The sequence below is a fragment of the Sturnus vulgaris genome, chromosome 9, assembly GCF_052056855.1.
Source record: "Sturnus vulgaris isolate bStuVul1 chromosome 9, bStuVul1.hap1, whole genome shotgun sequence".
Classification (NCBI taxonomy): domain Eukaryota; kingdom Metazoa; phylum Chordata; class Aves; order Passeriformes; family Sturnidae; genus Sturnus; species Sturnus vulgaris.
In genome coordinates, this window is record NC_142251.1 from 6,157,076 (window position 1) to 6,175,010 (window position 17,935).

Consider the following 17,935-nt stretch of genomic DNA (forward strand, 5'->3'; position numbering starts at 1 on the left):
GAGACCAGGGCTTCTCACTGTGTTGGGGTGGCACTGAATGCATAGAAGTCACAGTAGGTACAGTAAGGGAGTGGGGGAGAAGAAAAAATGAAAAAAGCTAATTGGAAAAAGGTCTTCACAGCTACAGTCTTTGCTGGAGCCTCTCTTAACAAGCACATACTGTTTGCTACAGAAATCAGGGAATTGTGTCATTCTGGCTATAACAGGACTGTTTGCCCCTCCACTGCTACCCTGACAGTCTGTGTTTATATAAACTTTGCATTTATGTGCAGAACAAAGTCTTTTTCTCCTCTCATTCCTGTTTGGTGGACTGATGTGTCAGCCAGCAGGGCTCAACAGATACATTTAATACAGGAGACTGAGATACAGTATGTTTATTCTTAACTTCTGATAACCTAAGAACTACAAGAACGAGAGATGCAGTATCCATTTGCTATGATCCAAGACAACCATTTTTTAGGGAGAAAAAAGCAGAATAAGTGATCAATGCTAACACTACATTAGTTCCAAATAGATATATTTTTTTCATTTATGGCATCTTAACTATTTATTGTTCATTCGGCCCACTTTTAATCTGATCAAGTTAAAGGTCACATATTAAAGTTTAAGGACTGTTATTTCACCAAAACTGAAGGAAGTTATTAAAAAAACCCATGAAACCACAGTTTCACTGCAGGACTTGTGTCACATCTTCATAATCTGCATCACTTGTAGAAAAGGGATAATGCATCTCAGTTTGCTTACAAGCTAGGAGATCACTTTGAAGTCTGCATATTCCTAACTGCAAACAAAATATAGCACTTTTAACAGGTTATAAATAAACTGGTTTTCAAGCATAGAGCCAGCCCAACAATAACAATACACTATTAAAAAGACCTAAGGCAATGAATTCCATCTCCAATGGAAAAAAAAAAAGAAAAAGAAAAAGAACTGTGCAAACAAGCTTAAAACTATTTCTTTGTGCCAGTGTTATAAAATGTAGATTTCAATAAAGCCTTGACCCAAATGCCAGGACTTGTGAAAAGAATCAGAACAAAACTGGTTATTTTATTTAGGAAAAAAATACTCTTATCTTGCTGCTAATAAAATTGGATACACGCAGTTTAAACATTTACAGTTGCTGTAACACTTTACACAATTCCTATATATGGGTGTAAGAACAAACATTAAAAGACAATGGTGGGTCAAGGCTTTACATTAAAAATAACATCCTACTTTTCTATAGTCTCTAAAATACTATGTTTTCCAATATTTGCAGCCATTCAGGAATATTTTTTATTTATTTATTAGGAAATGTATACTTTGTGCATGATCTTAATTTCCTAATTCCTGGCTCTTTGGGCTGAATGACAAAAGGATCAAACCCATTGAAGTGGATGGTCTCCTTGAAGGTTCAGTAGAGAAACCCTGGCTCAGTTAGTCTCATATGATGAAAGCAGTGCTGCATCCACTGGCTCCATGCAGGATGGACAGGTAAAGGATCTCATCAACCAGTCATCTATACAGTCCAGGTGGTAAATGTGCATGCACGGCAGAAATCGGATAGGGTCCCCATAAACAAAGTCCATCATACAAATGACACATCTGGAGGGGGAAAAATAAAATATTTAAGCTACTGTTACCAACCTGGCAATTAAAAACAATGTAATATCTATTCCTGGATTTTTTAGTATTTGTAGATACTTGTGTAAGATAAGGAAAGATGTATGGAGTGGTTTGGGTTAAAGGGACCTTGGAGCCCACAGAATTCCAACCCCCTGCCCTCGGCAGAAATGCTGCTCACCACGCCAGCCTTCTGCAGGCCTTCACTTTTATCTTTTTTTTTTAAAGCTACAGTAAATTACAGTCCCTGAAAAGAAGGCAAACCCAGGCTGACAAGGTCAGGTTTCCCAGGGTAGCATCCCAAACCAAAAGGGGCACATCCCTTCAGTGCCAGCACTCACTCTCGGATCTTCTTCTCGGAGCCGTCTCTGCCGGGGTCGTAGACTCCTTTGGGAAGGTGCTGGATGAGGCCGATGCGCTGCGCGATCCGGATCTGCTCCTCCTCCGTCAGCTGCGTGGCCAGCCGAGTCTGGCTCGGCGTGGGGTGATACACAGGAACAGGCACCTGCTCCTGAAAAGCAAAATGGTTCCGTTCAAAACCACCTCAGAGGCTTTCCTAGCCTTCCACAGCACAGTACCATTCACAGCCCTACAAATATTGGTATGAACTCCCACTCCTGCTTTGCAATTTTAGGGCTATAATTATAATGAGAACAGGATAGAGAACTGAGGGCAGTATTTGAGCGAGGAGCTGTTCGTGGTTGTTCCCTGCAAAAGTTTTTGATCTCCAGGAATTGTTCATACAGGAGGCACATGGACAAGAAACTCCACAAGCCAGCAGGCAAATAAACCTTACAGGTGAAGTGCTGCAGTACAGAACTGAGCAATGTAAGGGCTTAGGGAGAGCCCCCAGTATCTGCAACTGAAAGTAGATCCCATCTAGATTTTTATCTTCTTTTTACATTTAGGAAGAATTATTTGAAAGAATGAAAGATGAGGATGCTGCTTACTCTCAAAATTTTTAGAGAGGAAGGTCTGCCATAACTAAAATTTATGTGAACTGTTTTGGGTCACACAAGCTTAAATCTAGAACTGTAGATTTAATTTTCATTCATTAAAAGAATGTTACCTGGAAAGCACAAACAACAGCTTAAGTAAGTAACTCAAGTTTTATGTTTCTTTTCATACATTAATATGACTTTACAAGTTCTCCCAAGTTGGATTCAACTATGGATATGTCTGAGATATCTATTTCCAGAAAAAATATAGGCAACATATAGTCCTTCCTCGACCACAATCTGAGAAGCTTCTTTTGAATATTAATGAACTTTAGATATTTTCACTAACATTTATATTAACATGGTATTTAATTTACTTGCTTTTAAAGCATTTTTGGTACATAAATACCAATTTTGTACAGGATACACTATTAGGACAGTATTGGCCAGCAGCCATAAATTAACAGAGAGGCATTTTCTTGCAAGAGACCCATTTTAATAATTCTTCTGAAACAGCAGAAAAAAATTCAACTTATAGATGTGTCTGAAAATAAACCTGCTGCATCAGATACACAATGCACCGAATCATCTGTTTGGCAAATGCCAAATTTGCTGTTTCAGAGGACACTGGTGCAAGCTGAGCCCAGGGCAGGTGTGTGCAGCTGAGGCAGCACAGGTCACCTCTCACATGTAACACTGCATCTGTCAAACTCCACAAAGCCCTTCTCCTTTCAGTGCCAGGAATCCCAGCAAGTGGACAGGCAGCCAGGACTCCTGGAAGGCTGGGAGAAAGCTGTCCCAGGAGTGAGCAGCCTCTCGCTGGTGCCACCCGGCAGCAGAAGCCCTTGCTCGTGAGAAATGCTAATTACAAATACAAGTCTGCCTGGCAGTTCTTCACTGCACACAGTGCCTGCCACTGGCAATTCAGCTGTGGGGTAAAATTCAAAGTCATCTCCTAATTTAGCTACCCTAGGATTTCCCCCTCTGATTTCCTGGCAGAACCCAGAGGAATTATGAGAAGGTTCAAAAGACAGAACGCCAGGAGTTCTCAAAGTGATTAATTTCCTGACTACTCTGAACTATATTTCACAGAATCACAGAATTCTTTTGAATCAGCTGCCTTTTAGTGTTTTAAATTATCTAAAGTATTCTCCAATCATCATTTGGACAGAGAAAAGCACCAGCTGAACCTAGAGCTAGTCTGTCAGATATAACAGTGTTCAGAAAGTGACTGCAACCTTTGGTGCCAGCTAAATAAAGCATTTTCCCCTGACAAATGCTGCAGACGCTCTGCACCGAACACTTCAGTTCGAAGCAGAGCCTGCTCCTGGTTTTATGTTTCACGACCTTAACACCACAAACTATCAGTAACTTTTTCTTCCCAGGGCTTTGCTGTACTTCTTTGAACAGATTATTAAAGCAATAGCAGGACATCACTGCTACCTCCTTCACTTGTTACACAGACATAGAGAACACTCAGCATTGGAGAGGGCTGTACCCTCCTTCACATCTAGGAAAACAGAGGAGCAGTACAACGAACCACAGGCACAGCACAGGCTGGTGCCAGCGTGGGCAGGAGGAGGGGAGGGAACTGTGCTTAATGCAGCTCCCCTGGACTAAGCCATGGCTGCAAGTGATAATGCAGAAATTCAATGAAAGGCAAAAACAGGAGGACAAAGATCCCAGAAATCCTCAAAATGTCTGAAAGTAACAAAGAAAACTGAGGGTGAATATCTGTAGCAAACCGATGATCTCAGCGAAAATGATACAAACAAAAGGAAACTACAGTTCAGTAAGAATCTGCTGTGAGTTAGAGCAGTCACATCTGGACAACTCTGGAGTGAGCAACAGCCACACACTGACCAATCAACAACTGTCCTGGTTAAGTTTTGGACAGGAAATCAACACAACTTTTAAACCTGTGATAAGCCGGACAAGAACAAAACCTCATTCTCTTGTTCTAGTCTTTTACAGGCACTTGTGAGTGACCACTGAGAGACCCTGCAGCAGGGGAAGCCACTTGTGCATTATTGCCCCTCTCCCCTTGGTGTCACCTTCCCTGCAGAGGGGCTGGAGGCACCCCAGTCCCCTTGGCATCCCAAACACACAAATGCTTTCCCACTACCAGCGCTGGATGGAAACTCCTCCCTTTGGCATCCTGTCTCAGGTTCCCCCCCGGCACAGCCACCCCCGACGTGTCTGACACAGCCCATTAAGGCAGGAATTTATAGTCGCCAGCTGGGGGCTTCTACAATTTCACATTCTAGACAAGAAGCTCTTGTCAGAGGAGTAACTGGGTGAAAATGGTGGTGTCTTTCACCACGATGTCCTCACACTGGTGAATGCAGAGAGCCGGGGCTGGTGTGGCTGCTGTGAAAAATGCAGAACAAATTACTGTAAATAAACCACAGAGAACATTCGATACCCAGGCACTGAACACGCTGCCTGCCTGGTGGCACTTTGATCTCCCCTCCCAACTGCTATTAAAAGCCTGCCCAAACTGAGCCCTGCACATAAATGCACCAGGGAAAGAACACAGCCACACACGGGCAGTGTCACATTCTAGTGCACATCGACACTGACCCTTTCAAACCGGCCCTCTCCCCTCAAACAGGTAAAAAGAAAAGGTGTGTTCATACCTGTAGGATTCTAAAACTATTTGCAACTATTTATTAACAAAAGTCTGAGAGCCTGGGTTTCTCTGACTGCAAAGTGCCATCCCCGGCTCCCCCAGCAGACCCTGAGTGGGGTTGGGCTCCTGTCCCCTGGCAGCCCCTTGGGCACACACCCAGCTGGCCCCACTCGCAGCCACGTGGCAACTGCAACCCTGGATTTCTCCACTACCCAATCTCTGCAGCGATTTTGGGAGTTAAAATATCCAACAATAATTCCAAGCTGCCGGTCCCGTATGGGTTTATCGCCCCTTTGCAAATCCTTCACAGTTTATAAAGGGCTGCTTTCACTGACCAAGGTCCTGCTCCTCCAGGGTGGGTGCTCAAGGGGAACGACTCCAGACTTCACTCAGCTCACATTTGTAGCCAAGGGCCCCCTGACACGTGTGTATATAAAAAAGATTGTATTACTCAAGTAATTATTATTTTACTCCAAAGGCGAGCATGAATTTATTGCTCTGGTGTCTCACATTTCTCTTATTGACCGTGGAAAATGTTTTTGCAGACAAAATTACAAAATACTCAACTTCTAGCCAAAGTCTGTGTTATTTATCATTTGATAAAGATGTAAGGCACTTCAAACTAAGATGAAATTTCATACTAACTCTATTACTACGTGCAAAAACCTCTAAAAAAGGCCAAAACAAATAATCAAATCCACATATTACTGTTAGGCAGTGAAATAAAAATCACTTTCTGGCACTTAATTGGCTTTAGTCAATTATTTTTTCCCCGTAAGAATTTAGTAATGATGAAACACCTCAGATGTCCATAATCCCGGAGATACACAACTTTCTCTTTGTTCACAAAGTCACTGGTATCAGCACAAGTTCCCCTGGCTTTCTGTGCACAGAAATCATTCATTCCCACTGTTTATTCAGCCCTTAAAAACAGTAGCATTAATTCAGACTCAAGGATTACAGCAGTGTTTGTGTCTCCATCTCACCCCAGCTCCTCCTCCTTTGGGGGAAAAAAATTATAGAGGGCATCTGGAGGTCTGCATTTCTCACTCCTAATGAAAATAAACATTTTCACACATGGCCTAAAAGGCCCAGAAACTTTCTACACACAGATTTCCAAGCACACTTTGGACTCTTGATTAGAAAACGGAAGTTTCACCAAGCATGGTTTTTAGTTTGAAGTTTCCTCATCAATGCAACTTACTTTAGTTATGCTGCTGTAAATCTGCTTTTCTCTTGTTTTACAGCCTTTTTGTCTTGTTTTCGCAAGTACCATGAATTTGTAATACTCTGAAAGCAGGTCAGTGGTAGATCAGAAACTCTTAATCCCTGGATAAAGATTATTTTAAGATCCCTCTATGCCACATATCAGCAGTATGTTATCAGAGCTTTTGTTTGTTTGTTGTTTTTATAATTGCACCAACATGCCCAAATTATCATTTCAGAATGGTCAAAGGTGAGATGAATAATTCCTAACATCGAATAGTTCCAAAGGTTAAAACCTCAGTGCTGTCCCTGAGATCCTCTCTACAGCCACCTGCTTTCCTCTACTGATTGCTTTGCCCTGTTTCCATCTCTAAATTTTCTTCCCCACCTAATCCAGAGCTCTGTGTGTCTCACCCTGGGATATTAATTTGCATTTTATCACCAGATCCACAGTGTATCTGTTAATTCAGTCTGACAGAGGAGACAAACACATCCCTAACTATGTTTATCCTACATCTTTTTCACACTTTTTAAACATCAGTAGCTATAGCGCTTACGCTCCTTGCGGTCGCTGCCTAATTAATTAATGCAAATATAACAGTTCCATTTGCATTTCCCCAGCTGTTCCCAGAGCTCTGTTCTGAAAGCCCTTCAACTTGTAAATGTCCTGCCTGGAACAAGATGTCTGAAGGCAACTGCCCTGGTTCACACACACCAGCCCCCACCACGCTGCAGCCCCATTGCAGCACTCATCACCCCTACACACAGCTCAGCCTGGCTGCTCCCCAGCTTTCTCACCTCTAAGGAGAGCAGGGAGCCCAAATAACTCACCTAAATATGAACAACCTCCTTTTATAAATGGAAAGTCAGGAGGTGAGAAAAAAAAATTGTGCTTTTCGAGGTCTGTTTCAAAAATTCCTGCTGAATTCGATAAAATTTTCTCTTCTCACCACTTTATTATTCACAAGGAACTTGGTGGGATGATGGTCCAGGGACCTTTTCTGTGAATGTCATTCTGATCAGGGTGAAAAAACTCAAACTCCATCCATATGTGAATACACATTCTGAAATAATACCCTCCCTCAAGACACATTAATGTAAAACCACGCGCCATTATAATGTGCATTATACGACAACTACAGCTTACTTTAATAATCTTTAGAATATTATGAGCAGCCTGCCAACTATAAAAGCCTTTTTCTGCCATACAGAAGAGAGCAGTTAATTTATAAAGGTGAATAGCAGTTGCTATAAAACATCACGTAATGAAATTGCTACCCAATTTTTTTATATTTCTGCATCCAAGTAGCCACTCAGTATGAGTAACTGCAACAGCTGAGCACTTAACGCTGAAAAGTTCTTCTGAAAGCAAAATCCCCTCCTCTCCCCTCTCCCTTTGGGAGGGGACATCTGGCACAGACAGATCAAACACATGTGCACACACACTTGCCACCATGGTGCTTCTATGGGAAGATTACTAAGAATTCTGGTACTGTAGGAATTGGGCACTGCAAATATGGTTGGTAATTAATGTAACAACAGACTGAGGCACCAGTTTGCACACCAGAGAGGAACCTGCAGGATCTGTGCTGTGTTTATCCAGCTGTTGACTCCAGTTAAGAAGCAACACTCGTTTTGAGCCATGGATCACACTTCAGAGAGAGGTGTTTTTGGTGAAAGCCACGGTGGCTCTGCAGAGATGGCACAGCCTCATTCACACTATATATAAGCAAAACTGTAAAACTGTCTTGTGCATTCTTCACAATTATTCCACTGAAATTACTGGGAAATAAATGTATCTGAAGAGTTGGAAAAGAGTAGCAACCATGAAAGAAAGTGACTCCTGACTGCTGACTCTTAAAATATCACCTGTCCCCTGAGCTCAGCTTTGCTACCAAAAATAGGGCTGCGACAGAGAGAGGAGGTACAAAGTAGATATATCCTGCCTGCTGCTTTCCTAGACAGTGACAAGGGCTGTGAGAAAAGGACTTTCAAGTTTCATCCCTGTGCTGTCACACAAACCCAAAAAGGCTATCAACCTACTGCCAAGACAAACAGTTGGCAGTGCCCAGGCAGCTTGGCCAGAGCAAAGCCAGCCTTACCTGGCAGATGGAAATCACCTCCAGCTCTGCTGTCACCTGCTCTGAAATTTGATTAACCATCAAGGAAAACCGAAATACAAAAGACTAACAAGAAAGAGTTGTAGGGAAAAAGCAGTAATTAAAAAGCAGTAATTACTCCCTGGAAGCACAATCTCCTGACATAGCCAGTTTTTACACTTCCAGGCTGCACAGCAGGTTTCTCTAACTCAAGGGCGTCAACCTCAGGTACTGAAGGTTCCACTTGCTGATTTCTTGTTCACTAGCTTTGTGTCAGTTTTAGGTGTCCTTTTTCCTTTCTCCAGAGATCCCATCAAACAACAGAGTGTGAATTTTTTCAGGAAAGTCAGTAACTTATACACCAACATGTCCCAGACCAGTAAATTGCTCACCAGAGAATTGATTCCATCCCTCCAGACAGCCTCACTGACAGCTCAACTTACAGCATTGGGCCACAACTTCTGAGAGATAACAAAGCCCTCTTGTTACAGCTCCCAGCATGTTTATTTTAATAGGCTTTTTTATTTATATTGAGAAGGAAAAGATTCATAAACAATTTATAAAAATTCATACTTTTCTGTCAGGCTGCTGCAGTGAGAAAAGCCAGGAAGGAACAGTTGCACCTAAACATTAAATTAAGGACACTCAGGCACAAAATGCAGCCTCCTGAGACTGGTATACCCCAGGGACTACAGAGCAAAGCAGCTGGGTAGGGAGAAAATCTAGCAGAAGGGGCCAGCAATCAATTCTGCAGCTGGTGGTGGAAGAACAGCACGTGAATATGGATCATCCTACCCCATAAGCAACCCCACATCTGTGTTATTGTTACATATTCTCTCCCACTTATGCCTAGTGGTTCTTTGCAGAAACTTCTCCTCAGGCTTGACAAGGGCAGACGTTTTCACAGTGCTATGGCTGCATTAAACACAGCACTTACGGTTCAAGTGAGATGGATGCTGGAAAACTGAGAAGTAGATTTAACAGCAAATAAAAACCTGAGGTTTTGGGGGAAACAAAACAGTTCTGAGGTGGAAAAGGCTGAAAACAAATATCTCAGACTGTCTCCTCTGCTGAAAGGTAAAGCAAACGTACTCTGTGCCACCCACTTACTGCTGTGGAACTGTGGGGAAGCAGGAAGAAAAAATTGAAAACAACACCCTAAACAAAGGAATGGAGTTAATGTGTTCTTTGGAGGCTGTGCTCAAGCACAAGAGACAGGGGAAGCTATGATGGGAAAGGTGACAGAACACACAGTCCACACAGACATAGGGGAATTGTTCACACTTCCTTTAGACATGTTTGCTTTCTGCAAAGGGTAAATATCAGTCAGTGCAACTTGTTTACAGTATAAATCGAAGGGGTAACAGCTAAAAAATGGTAGTATTGATCATGCTGGGGAACACACAGAGTCTGCAGGCAGCCATGACTCTCGCTGAGCCAGGCCCTGTGTGCAGCAGCAAACAGGCTTTGCTCACACCCTGCCCTGCTCCCTGATGTGGGACATGTGGGATCTGTCCTGGACACCGTCCCTGTGCACACCCCAAAGCACCCCGAGGCTCTGACTCACCTCTGGGTGCAAAGAGCTCACACGTGCTTTGGCCACCCGAGACATGGGCTTGGCCCAAAGCTCCCATCCCAAAGCATTGCATCACTCCGACAAGTGCATGCAAGTCCTCTTGCTGGCTATGGATCACTGGACAGGCATTCCCAGGGAAGAGTGCAGGGATATAAGACTTCAGGTGGGCAATGTAAGGCACTGAGAGTGAACAGCAGTGCACACTGTGCCCTGAACTGCGACTGAACCACAGACTCAGTGAGCTGAGTAAGCACACACAGCCTCTGCTCATGGTGCCATTTCAGGGAATTTGGGGGTTAGGGCACAGCTGACTCCAGCTGGTCTAAAACAGCACTGCCTCAGGACTGTGGGTCCTGCCACGTCCCTTGCAGTGGCTCCAAGGACAGTGCTCCGACTGACTCTTCCCCTCATGGAAAGCAAACAAGCCATGGCCACTGACAGTGTGATCTCTGCAGCTGCTGGGAAAAGTTTGGAACAGGCACACAAGAGGAAAATGGGAGGAGTGCCCCTGTTGGGACTCATGCCAATTGTGAAAACCTGACTCCAAACACTTAAAAAATAGCGAGAGTGCTAAAATGTATCTTCTGGCAAAAATTAGGTCAGCTCGATGGCAATTCTAAGAACAAAACAGCCCTTCTGAGGACTTCAGGAACAAGGTAGCAAAGTTATGGAAATCAGCTCCAATTAGCCAAGAGGACAGACTAGGGACATGGGGCCAAGCCAAGGAGTAAACATGAAAATGCACATAAACTGAAGGCACGAGCAGTCAATCCATCAGGGGAGGGCTGCCGAGGCATAAATACAGGCTGTACTTCAGTGTGTGAACAGACATGTATATGTGTGTATTTAAGGGTGCTAGTGTGAACTAATGAGAGCACCATAACACATAGCAGAGAAATATTATGCAGGACTAGTAAAGGATTTTAGAAAAAGAGTGAGTAGGATATCAAGGGATTGGAGAAATCAAGTGACAAATGATCTCATCTCTAGGCTGAGCATTACTGTTAACAGCCTTGCCTAAAGCTCCTTTCCACAGACATCCAAAAGCATCCTCTGGAGGAGCACGGGTCCTCCTACATCAGGTTCCTAAAACAGGACTTAAATTGACACAACAGTCCCAGCTACACTGAGAACATCACACTTATGTAAGGTCTCTGTGATGTGTAAATTCAGCTTCAGGTAAGAGGTAACACAGGTAATGAAAACAAAGAGGCACAGCAGCAGCTCCCTCACATCATCTTTCCCTCATTCCCACACTATCCCAGGCCATTACACGAACTGCCTTTTTGTAGCCACCCGGTTGTAAGCAACCACCAAAAAAGCATCTGAAAGAGGACACAGTTGTTCTTTTTATAGAGATAGAGTCTGTTACCTCACCAAAGCACACAGAGGAGGACACATAGGAGAAGGCTTCTGCAAACCTTGACAGGGACCTTCCCCTTATCGGGGCCCAGCTGATGAGCCCAAGCTGTGCCACAGCCCGGGAACAAGGGCCAGCAATGAGCTCTCCAGCAAGGGAAGCCAAGCAGAAACCCAATGAACGTTTTCCTGTCAGGACTGGCAGCAAACAGACACTCACACACTGCAAGACTCTCACACACTGCAAACCTCTGCCACACCTGATGAAGAATTTTCCATCAGGCCTCACAGCAAACAGGGACTCAGGAGAGCATAAGGAAAAGAGAGCAAACAGATTGCTCTACTAAGGATAAATAACTTGGGGGAGAAAAGGGGCAGCAGTCCACATGCTATTGCAGAAGAGCTTCAAAAAGCAGATGGGGCTGGTGATGAGCTGGGTCTGTGTAACCACAGAGCAGGAAAACCTGCAGCAGACACTGCTGGTGTGGGGCACCTGCTATGTCACTGAGGCAGCCCGTGACAGCAGGGGGGTCTGTTCCAATACCCAGGAATCTGTGCTATACTTCACTGCATCATAACTTTTTACTCAACTTGAAATACTTTAATTGCCTTTTCAACAAAGCCATCCTCAATTATGAATGCTTGCTCAAGCAGAAAGCTGCCACACCTTGGCAGTTGGATGGTACCTTCAGCTTCACAGGCCTTTTTATTTTCTTACTGGCACCTGAATTTCTAATGAACAGTGGATACCCCTGAGATCAAGGTGTGTGAGAAGCCTCAGTGCAGCAGGGGACTCTGCACAGGCACCCAGAAGGCTTCCTGAGGCCAGTTAAAGGATATATCAACACTGCATTTTGCCACAGCGTAGCACAGCTTTTTTTTTTTTTTTTTTTAAAGCATGTTTCTGCATCAGCCTGCTGGAAAGCCACAGACAGATGAAGGCTCACACACACCTGCCATACACTGGGGCACCACAAACACAGTCTGAGTCCCTGTGTGCCGCTGTTCCAGTGTCACTGGCCAGGGGGCTTGGACAGGGACAGCTCCTCTCTCCACCAGATCCTGGGAAACTGACTGTGGTTTTCTGTGATTTCAGCCACATCTTGAGGCTGGAACTGAGGTTTGAACTGGGGGTGCCAGCAGCACCCTGAACTGCTGGGCTGTGCACAAGAGGCACAGCTCAGGGCACTCCATGGTGTGGATGCTGACACTTGCCCCAGGCACCCACTTGCCATCTCCTGCTTCAGGGAGAATGAGCACACACAAAAAATGTGATCTGACTATTTGTTTAGCATCATTTGATAATAACATTAATTATTTCATCTCTGAGTTAATAAGCAGCAGCTGTAAATAGCCAGAGGCACCCAGTCAGCCTATCAGCCCATCTCATCCAGTCGTTTATTAATCTTAAAGGAACATACCAGGCATTAAATGATTATTTCTAAATCTCTTGGTTTGTTGGGACTTTTTTAAAAGCAGTTCTCTATTTATAAGCAAGTAATGAGTGCATGAATATCAAGGCACACTAAAGCTTGATGGAGCTCCACTTCTCGATGCAGTATTAGCAGTGAACACAAGGGCAATGTTTCTATTTTTTCCAGCTAAGTCTTGTCCTCGCAAGCAATGACTCTGCGTTTTCAGCACGCAGGGCACAAATCCAAGTGTGATCTCATGCAACTGTCAAACCTCTTCTAACAGAAAAAAAGCCTGTGCCAAGAACAGGTAGAGAAATCATAAATAGCTCTCTTGGGAGTTGGTTATACAAGTGAAATATTTCCAGAACACGTTTTTCCTACTATTTTAAAGTTTTAAATGCACAGAGACAGTTCAATGGGTGCCTGATCATCTCTTTAATGTGTCACCAGACAACACAGATTTGTTTCACTGCTATGTATGAAACAGCCAGTCGCTGGTGCAAGCAGGACAAATTGTAAACGTTCAGCTTCACAGATAAATAAGGTACAACCTCCACCACTAACTGCACGAGCAAACACCTGGCTAATCAGCCTTTTCAATCTATGGTGTAGTGGGGTTTTTATACTCATCTTTGGATCTTGCCTGTGCTGGTTTCACACCAAAAATACCCACGTCTGTTTCAGCACAGGTGCTTTCAGAGTAGGTGGTTTGAAGGGGGAACTGAAGCAGGTCCAAGATTCTGCAAGGGTGAGAGGGGGAGCACAGAGCCCAACCCAACCTCTGCAGCTCCCATTTCATCTTGTTCAGCTCCAATGGGATGAAGAAAAACCTCTATTTTGTCAGACCATTCCCCTGCTTACACCCACTCTCATGGAAGACAGGGCTTTGTTTACATGCAACTGCCTTTCTGAAGGAAAACTTGAAGTTTCCACAATGGATTCATCCTGCTGTCTGCATGGGTCAGTAAAATCTACCAATGTCCCCACTACAGCCCCAGGAGCACACTCAGTAAGGATTTCAAATACTACCAGGGACATGGCACTTGAGCACCTACTTAAGTACTTGCCTCAATTATGGCTCAGGCTGCCACAAAATCTCAGAAGAACAGAAAACTGTTTGAGAGGAGGGACATGAAAACAGAGAGGTCATTTTTCTGAATATGGACTGACTGGTGGGAAGACAAAGCCCCATTTCACCAGGACACACCCGCATGAAGGCAGCTGCCTTCAGCTGCCTGGAGATTTCCAGGCTCAGCTCATCCATACACAAAAACTCATCTTTCAGGTTGTGTGAGGAACCAGAAACCCTGAACACTAAAACCCAGTGATACAGAGGAGGCAGTTTTACAGCTGGAGTTGAGAAAGTCTCATGGAAATATAAAATTTTTCTGTGCAAATTTAAAAGCTCTAATTTACCAAGAACATTTACACACACAAAGATACAGCTCAGGTCCTGCACTGAAGTGTAACTCCACCACTCTGGGTGAGGTTCATGCTACTTTTGTTGTCCCCAAGTAAGAAATGAGAACCCAATGTCATTAACATTATGCTACCAACACTCTCAGGCTTTATGAAAATATAAAGAAACACTCGTACTCACTGTATTCTCCTGCATTAATGTTTAGGGTGGAATAACCATGTCCTGCTGCAACCTACACACTCACTAAAATAAGTTTTGTCAGTTTATACTCACACAGACAAACTGCAGTCACGACAAAACACCAGAATGGAGTAACACTGAGCTTTTTTGGAGGTTAAAAAAATATAGAGTCCCAGCAAAACTGCTCTCAAGAAAACCTGCGAGTTCTTTACGTTTAATTTACGACATTCAGTCTAGACATCTTGTCTTGTTACCTTGGGAGTCATTAGGGTGTAACTACAGAGGTAACTGTAATACCTAGATAAGCTTCAAGAGAAAAAGCAGCTTGTTGCTCAGACTACAACTTCAGAAGCAGAAACATCATGACTCAATGACTATAAAACATTTTAGTTTATCTTTTCAGACTTTCTAGCTCACCCTTTGATCCCCGAATGGAGACCTCTCCAAGAGGCAGTGGGTGCAGCAGAGTGACTTGGGAAGCAGATGGCGTTTAGTGCCACTCCTGCAAGTGTACAGGACTAAACTCACTTTGTCTCCTTTGGTCGGCTGCACTTCAGTGAAGTCAGGGAATGTGCTTCCCTGGGAACACCGAAAGATTTGCTGAACCAAATTCCTGTCTTTAAATGGGAATAAATTCATCCTTTCTTATGGATAAATCTCCAGCACAGTAAAGACACAAGTAGAAATTACTGCAGCAAATAATTTTTTGCTCTTTCACTTGTTGTTTTGAATCACACAGCAGTTACAGAAATAAACGGATCCTTCTGGGAGATGGGAAGCTCTGTGCTCTTCCTTGGGGGCAGAAAATGATTGGGCACGGCCTTCTCTGTGAACTTTGGCAAAAAGGAGTCCAGTGTTCATCAAATGAAGTCTGCTGAACACCATAAGCAAGTACCCTGCAGAGTAATTTCAGACTAGAAATCAGGTCAAAGAAAATATCTTTGCTATGCTGAAGCTTTATGAAATTAGCCTTGAAATAACTTACAGGCCTGGTTCTAATTTTTCTGTATCATTCCATATAGTGCTGCACTCCTGGTGAGGTCTTCATTCATGCTGTGGAATGGTTTACCCCAGTGAGGGAGGACAACATCCAGCAGCACATGAAAAAGTGCTTACCCCTTGGAGCTGCACGTTCTGCAAATTTGGAGTTAAGTATTGTCTCTGACTACTGTTATGAGTTCCCAAGACAAATTCACTGCAAGATGCTGAGCAGTCAGTCCATGCTCCCTCCATCACTCAACACATGCCCTATTTTAGTATTTTCTTTTTTTCGCTGTTGCTTTGTTTGGTTTCACTGACTATAGATGAGACATTTTGTTTTTCAGGAAAACCAAGTTGTTTGAATATCATATCTGCTAATAAACAAAATAAAAATAGAAGCGTTAGCCCAGAAAAACAAAGGCAGAAAGGGATATAGGATCTCTAAATAAATCAGGAGTGTAAACATCAGAGAAACAACTAAAGACCTATCTGGTAGAAGAATAACAGGTGCAAGTTTGCAATAAACAACAATCTAGAATTGTGAAATAAGCTTCTTCAGCCTTAGTTCTTGGTTGATCAAAAGAGGTTCCCTATAGGGGTAACAGGGAAAAGTTTGACCAGTGTCTTGCAAAATCATCCACGGTCTGCAGAAAATAACTTTGCTGAGTATATGCAAAATTATCCATATATCCCCTTGTCCAGACACCAGAAAACAGTCCAATTCACACACTTGTTAGTATGCAATTTTCAAGACTGTACTGAAAACAGTTGTTATCCAAATTAATATAATTTCTGATGCAGTGTAAAAACTGGCAATAATGCTTGTCATGTTTAACTCAAAGCTAATTTAAATAAAATACAAAAGATAACGCTCATTAAATCCAAGCTTCATTTTGTTGAAGCCAAGTCAGCAAACATTGTCATGCCCACTTGGAAGTTAAGACAGTAACATAACAAAAGCTTTAAATGTGAGAAAATAAATTTTTGGGCAAAATAATTTTCCATGAGGAATTCTGGTTTGATCTCAGGGAGGGTTTTGATAGCCCACTGGTGGAAGATACCTACAGTGGAGCACAAATATTCTTGGCCAAACTCTTTCTCCTGCAGCACAATCTACAGGCAGAAGCAGGAATGAAGGCAGGGCTGAACAAAAGACCTTTATAAAGTTTTTCTGCTGAACATATGCTAGCTGGAAGTTCCACTTGTGTTGCTTGAGTAGCACCAGGCAGCTGCACCACTAGCAAGGATTTGGCCCATGGCAAGCAAAATGTAAGGTCATCAGTGAACAAGTGTACATGGCATTACTGCAGTCTGTGTCAATCTACAGGCATTTTATTGCTGGCAACTACTCTGCAATTAGGATTTAAAATAGCATTTGTCTTACTTTAGTTTGCTGTATTACTTAAGTCTTTTTAAGGCAGAAAGGGCACTAGCTACTGCTCCAATTTAAATGGTTATATTCTGTCCAACTGAAATGCTAACCGTATTCAAACTGAAACCTGACCAGCATATTCTGTGAAATAATCCAAGGAACCTTAGTGGTGTCATTCACAAACTGATTTCTACAGCTTTCAGTGCCCCATAGTCCTGGCAATGTGGAATATGACCGACAAGAAAGGCTGTCCTCTCTGCCCCAGCAGCCCCATCTTCTGTGGCTTTGAGGGTTTTTTTTTTGTAGGTCTCCAAGCCAGAAACTAAGCCTGACCCAATATAGTTAATGAGATGCAAAAAAGCTGTAAAGATGGTATTTACTGCTCGTGTTCAGTGTTCCTGGTTCTAAATTCAGAAAGCTGAACAGAAAGGTTCTGAGCAAGGGGGATAGGAGCTATGTAGGAGCACAGCATTACTCCACCAAGGAGAAGAAATGGTAATGCTGCATGAGTGGATGCATGAAGAAGCAGCAAGATTTGCTTCTCAAATTTAATTTCTGAAACAGGGTTTTGTTCCTTCATTTGCCTTAAGACTGGTTTCAAGAAGAAGCCAGTGGCCTCCTCTGAGAGAAGCCAAACTAGAATAAGGAGAGACAACATATAAAGCAGGACAGTCAGATTGAGGCAGCCGGACTAGCTCCTGCTTTTGCACACTTATATATTTTCTTAAATCCAAACATTTTAGACAACAGGGAGATTGTTTTATTAAAAGTCACAGACACTGGCAGTCCTCACATACATATGCACAAAGGTAATCAAACTCCTAACAGCAGTGACAAAGCTTGCCAAGCAACATTCAGACTTTGGAAAGCATCCACGGAGTCATAACTGCAAGGCTTGTGTGAGGGAAGAGGCAGAGCAGCACCCACGATGCAGATCAATGATGTTACTGTGGTCAGTTGTGTCCCAAGGGACATCACAGTCTGCTGCACAATGTGAACAGGCTGTCAAAGTCTTCAGACACTCCTGCACTTACCAAGTCTATGCATGAACTGTTAGGTAACATTAATGAAGCTCCTTTAACAAGAGAAATAGCAAAGAAAAGCGCTCGAGAATCTTTAAAGGTGGTTGTGGTAGACAACCTTAGATTCTTTCAC

The 17,935-nt window shown here is 43.2% G+C and overlaps 1 protein-coding gene across 1 annotated transcript in view; it reads right to left on the reverse strand.

Moving 5' to 3' along the window:
• Positions 1 to 359: 359 nt before the first annotated feature.
• The window catches only part of RNF11 (ring finger protein 11), a 30,041-nt gene continuing 12,465 nt past the window's right edge, over positions 360 to 17,935 (reverse strand). The window contains exons 2-3 of the mRNA XM_014870656.2: positions 1,944 to 2,113; positions 360 to 1,584 (exon numbers count right to left, since the gene is read on the reverse strand). Coding sequence (XP_014726142.1) covers positions 1,413 to 1,584; positions 1,944 to 2,113 — 342 coding nt within the window. The 3' untranslated portion in view covers positions 360 to 1,412. The remainder of the gene's footprint in view (positions 1,585 to 1,943; positions 2,114 to 17,935) is intronic.